General features: G+C 39.3%; 1 protein-coding gene across 1 annotated transcript; it reads right to left on the reverse strand.

Moving 5' to 3' along the window:
• Positions 1–2859: 2859 nt before the first annotated feature.
• LOC121266206 (9-cis-epoxycarotenoid dioxygenase NCED2, chloroplastic-like) lies at positions 2860–5177 on the reverse strand. The gene has a single exon (XM_041169966.1). It carries the CDS (start codon positions 5067–5069, stop codon positions 3246–3248), a length of 1824 nt encoding a protein of 607 aa, XP_041025900.1. The 5' UTR covers positions 5070–5177; the 3' UTR covers positions 2860–3245.
• Positions 5178–5914: the final 737 nt, after the last annotated feature.

Consider the following 5914-nt stretch of genomic DNA (forward strand, 5'->3'; position numbering starts at 1 on the left):
CTATTTATGAAGTATATTCACAATATAGACATAAGTAATTAGATTACATATTATGTATTTAATTATAAAAGTGGTATGTTTATATTATTAGCTACTACATATATGTGTGTGTGTGTGTGTGCCCGCATACATAGGTGTATGTATCTATTTATCAATATATGAATGAATTTTAGTCGAGTCAAGCTAACGAGTCGACTCGAGTATAAACGAGCAAGCTTTAATGAGGTTTAGCTAAGTCGAGTCGAGTTTTGTTTGGTATGTGTTATTTACAATTCAAGCAGGTATCTGCTTTTACGAACGAGTTTTTTTTTTTTTTTTCATAAGTCGAGTTCAATTCGAGTTTAACAGAGTGAGTACTGAAAGGACTATTGAACTGACTGGTTTATTTACAGTCCTACATATACCTTTGGCACATGTTTTAAAACTCTATCTAACTTTATTCTTAATAAATAAAACTCCATTCACAATATAATATCTTTGTGGTGGTCAAATATAATTATTTTTAAGAAAAGATGCATAAGAATATGATTGATCATAAAAAGACCAACTTAAATTGGGGGTGGATCTTTTATGATGTGAAGCGTGAACAAAAAAAATATATACATGACTTATCTTCCAATTAATTTTGAAACTTGTGGTAAAAAAATTATTGATATACACACAATATATTTTATAATATATTTTACAATACAAATTTAAAAGTAAGGGTATTTTTATAAAGCAATATTATTTTTATAAAATATTTTACTAAATTATCTTTTATTTTAAAATATAATTATATAATGTATGTTGAAAAATAACGTGTATTTATCATTTTAAACAAAAAAAAAATGATTGGATATTTCGTTTTGGGATCCGATTTCTGTCATCTTTTGAATCCCATCATGTCAAACCCCCCCGCGCGCTAATGTCGGGTTTGACCCTTTTTTAATTGGTTGGATGCCTCTTCAAATAAAAGCGCCTTTTCTCTTTGTAACCGACCGTTGTGGGGGTATTTCGGATCTTTTTAGCTCACGCGCCTCAATTGCCAAACTATGCCTGAATCAACTCACATGTTACAATTATTATGGGAATAATTTTATTGACCCATGATTTATGCATACATTTTGATTATATACCATATCTAATTATCATTTTTAATTAATATATAAAAACCATTTAACGATGACTTTATGCTAAACTCGTGTGCTTTAATTTAAGTACTATCATGGAAATCATATGATCAGGTCAAAAAATATAACTCAAAATCTATAGGAAGTTAAAAGTTGAGATGATCTTATTATTATTATTGTTTTTGAAATAGAAGTGATCATGATCTATTTATGAATAATGTTGGCAATCAGCCATTACAATATCAGAAATAGAAGAACAAATAGAATCAACATCAATTCTTTCTTCATCTAAGAGCATTGCTACCCTTGCGAGCTCATGTGCTACTTGGTTGCCACTCCTCTGGACATGTCTTACCCTCCAATAGTTGTAATATTTGCTATGATTGGATTGTTGCAGTAATCAAGGTCTCTCTGATTATGTATTGTAAACACAACATTTGAAGAATCTCCCTCAAATAAGCACTCAAACAAGCCAAGGTCCTTGCATAACTTAACTGCTTCGAACAACTCCCTTGCTTCAGCCATATCAGCATTTGAACAAAAAGACATAGGCTTCATCAAGCTCAGTAATACAGACCCTTCCCAATCTCTAAGCACAATGCCAATGCCAATTCTATTGGTTTGCTTCTGCACTGTAATATCTCAGTTGATTTTTATAAACCCCTCAGGTGGCCTTTCCCATCAGACTGCAGCATTTGAAATTGAAACATGGTGAGTGGTCTCCATAGCTTGCTCATATAGATCACATTCATTGACTTCACCCTCCTTTTTGTTCAAGTTGAGATGATCTTAGATAAAAGTTGATGAGATAAAATGATATGAAACACTTCTATTATCCAAAAGGCGCCATAATAATACTAAATACAAATTTATAATATGCAAATCTTGCATAATCTTTTAAAAAAAGTAAATACTATCGAGAAAATATATTTTTTACGTAGAGTTCATGTTTTTTCATATTTTTCTTAAAAAGAGAGTTAACGGAACTTCCATGCTTGAAAGATTTTTTCTAAAAAGATTTGATTGGACATTTTGTTTCTTTAGATTTTTTTTCATTGAACCATGGATAAATAAAATATCTTACTTTGATTAATTTTCTAGGAGAGCTTTATGCATTTAATACTTTGTCCTCGTTTTTTTTTTTTTTCCTTGAAAACATGCATTGATTTTGTCATTGCCTTAAAGCTCTAGCTAGCTAGCTAGATAGGAACTTACGGCACTAAAAGCTTATGTAATTTTTCTAGTAAGTTCATTGCCATGGCGCCTCACCAACTCGGTTATCCAATGGCAGTGGGAATGACAATGACAATAACTACTGTACTACATTCCACAAAATGGACAAAATTAGTGTTTTCTCAACACATGCAACAGGAGGAACATCATGTGATTAGTAACTATATATGGTATAAGTACTGCTATATTTATAAAAAAATTGTATAAAAACATTTTATAAATTGACATGATTTCATCTGATTTGTTAAATTTATTTTATAATAAAAGTAATTTTATAAATTGACAAATCACATCATGTCATATTAATTTATAGGATTACTTTTATGTAATCTCATTATGACTAAAGTATTTTCTATACGATGTGTATATATTATATATATGTACTTGATAGAATTAGGTCGATATTCCATCCCCCCCCCCCCCCCCCCCGGAAAAACAAATATGTAAAAAATTTGCAGCAAAATTCAAATTCCATGGCAGAACATCCACACAAGTAGTACGTAGTACGTACTAATAAACAAAACATGATGTTGCACATAATTATTATTTACATGTGGGAGTAACATGAAGATCAGGAAGATCTAAGAGGTAGAGATGATCGATCTCCATACCACACACGTACAGAAAATGAATCTAAAAGCAAATTAAAAGTACAGAAACCAGCTGAGCTCGAAATCTACCACCAGGGCATAAAGCTACAAGCTGGGTCCCGAAAGAAAAAAACCTAATAAAACTAAAATGGGAGTAGGGTTTTAAATGTTGAAGGAGAATCCGGGGACCAGTCTCCAAGCATCCCTCTGGTGAAATTCTCCCTCTCCCTAATTGGATTGTACTCAAACTTACTAATTCAAAACAAAGCAAACGAGTAAACGTCATCGCCCACCACCCATGTGTATATACCTATGCCTGATTTTTCAAGTCCTTTGATTCTATAAACGTGCCATGAAAACCGTACGGCACCCTCGAAGGTAGCTTTACTGATGCTTCTAGCTGTAAATTCATGGCGTTCACAATCTGGAGCTCGGATTTCCATGTCCTCTCGTCGTGGACAAAAGCAAGAATATATCCATCATCTTCATTTTCTGAACTGGGGTCTCTTGGCAAGAAAAATGGCTCCCCACCATATCTTCTATCGCCGTAAGTATACTTTTTTACGTCCCCAGTTGAAAAATCGACCTTGGCGAAGCCGGATACCTTTGGCCACGGTTCAGCAATGGCGAGGTAACCGTACCTTGTTTTCCTCCCGAGCTTGTTCCGGTTCACCATCCCGACCTCTAAGTTCACCTGCTCGGATTCCGAAAGTATCGGTCGGCGGGTGGACTCTCCAGTCTTCAAATTGAGTCTGATCTCAGAGAGCACACTCTTCAAGCTCTCATCGCATTCATTGAAGATGGAATCCGGAGGTGTCATGCATGACCCGATCACCACCACCTCATCTGACTCCGGCTCCTCCCAAGCATTCCACAAGTGAAAGCAAAAGGTGTCTGGGGACTCAACCCAGATAATATCCGAGGCATTACGGGCATTCTTCGCGAGAATTCCGAACCGGGATTTCTTGTTCTTGTCATACATCACGGGAGAGCCACCTCTAATCATTTCCTGGAGCTTGAACACCATTTGTTGGTCTGGAATCACCACGAAATTCTCAGTGATTGCGAAGTCATGCATCATGGTAGGCACTGGCACTGGAATTTCAACGTCCGGGGACTTCTTTCCATCCTGAGAGAACCTGAAATACTTGAGATACGGCTTCTGGATGACATCGTAGCTGAGAGCAAAGAGTTCTTTGGTAACAGGGTCGACCTTCGGATGAGCAATCATGGTGGAGTGAAGTTGGTTTTCAAAATTGTATCGGCCTACACTTTCGAGGTCACCCAAGGAAGAGATTCGGACCTGATATGGCAAATCGTCCTCCGACATGGCGAGCAGTCTGTCGTTGAAGTACACTAATCCAGCGTTCGCGACTCCGGTACCCTGGTTGTGGTCGACCAGCCCGAAAAGCCCTCGAGCGTAGAATAAAAGAAGGCGCGCGACACCAGAGTGTCCATGGAGCTCACCTATGGCTTTTGGGAAGACCGGGCGGCCGAGTTCTCGCTCTTGGACAAGTCTTTGCGTCTCGGTGAACCGGCATGCGTAGCTGACGGAGCCGCCACTGATGGTGACGGCATGAACCATGCCGTCACCGTCGAAGAGGTGGTGGCCAGCAACGGGTTCAAATAGAGGGTTGGCTCCGTTGCGGAGGTACACGCCATTAATGCATTCGGGGATTGTGCCGGTGATCGGAAGTGAGTGCCGAACAGGCTGTTCAGGGACCGGAGCGAAGTTTCCGGCAATCTGAACTCTTGGGTCGGCAGTTTTCGGAAGTGATTGTTGGCTCTCGCGTGAGAGCAACGCGCCTTCCGCCATGTCCAAGGCCACGGCCGCAGCTCTTTGTAGTAAATTCCACTGTGGACTTTGTTGGGTTTTGGGTTTGACGGTGGCGTCTTTTTTAGTAGTTACAGGGTGTTGGTACCCCTGCTGTTTTGGGAAATGAAGCACCGAAGGAGAGTTTAAAGCGCAGTGTGTGCGAATGCTGACTCTACTACTGTTGTGCTTCTTCTTCAAGGAGACGGATCTTGATGGAAAGCCCAAATCCACTAGTGATGAAGAGGAAGACAAAGATGTGTGAAGTATTTGGGCTTTAGCCCAACTACTAGAGCTGGGTGGAGATAAAGCAGCAGCCATGGCTTTGGGTGTTTTCTCTCTCAGTAGAGTGAAGGCGAGAGAGTTTCTCAATTGGCTCGTTTTGGAGAGAGAGACGGAGAGGAAAAGAGAGAGTTTTGGAGAGAACGGGAGAGAAAAGAAGTTATAAATAGCCGATGGGGGGGTGGAGAAAGAGAAGGTTTTTGTTTTGGTATGGCGTCCACCTCAGACATGTAAGAGAAGACCACGTGGTAGTTTTGTGGAAAGGGCACTGGGGATTGACATTAGAGGTTTCCAAAATATATTGGCGTGGGGCACCCCCAAACAACCACCATACACAGGAGAGAGAGTGTTTTGGGGTATATAATTGGAGGGGTCCTATAATTAAGGACCAATAAGAAGTCGAAACAGAGTGAGAGTCACAAAAAGGATCGAGGGTGAAAATTAAATGAGGAAGGAAGCGAGCAACTCAACTCTTATAATATATGTATATTTCCTTAGAAAATGTCAAGTCCTAACACCGCGTTTCTACCTCCTATTGGAGGATTCATGAGTCACTCTCCCACCCACATGGCCGTCTTTCTACTGCTCTCTTTAAAACCGCGAAATCGTGGTCACATCATGATCATCACTACTTGCCCCCACAATTACCTCACTCTCACTCTCACTCTCACTCTCACTCTCACTCGCACCCTCACACACCACACAAACTATGATCCCTCTCACTCCTCAGTTATGAGCTCTTTTATTTTTTAAAAAGGTACTGGTCTCTTCTCTATCAACATCCATGGTCATTTGGTCCCCTTTCTCTCTGCCTAGCCCATTCCTAGATACCTCGATCCGATATTAGTTTTTAACATGCACACATGCACGCATGCATATATCTT

This window comes from Juglans microcarpa x Juglans regia, chromosome 5D (genome assembly GCF_004785595.1).
Source record: "Juglans microcarpa x Juglans regia isolate MS1-56 chromosome 5D, Jm3101_v1.0, whole genome shotgun sequence".
NCBI lineage: Eukaryota > Viridiplantae > Streptophyta > Magnoliopsida > Fagales > Juglandaceae > Juglans > Juglans microcarpa x Juglans regia.

Bases quoted from the DNA above. Each gene is read 5' to 3' on its own strand.
- LOC121266206 (XM_041169966.1), bottom strand. From the start codon at position 5,069: ATGGCTGCTGCTTTATCTCCACCCAGCTCTAGTAGTTGGGCTAAAGCC.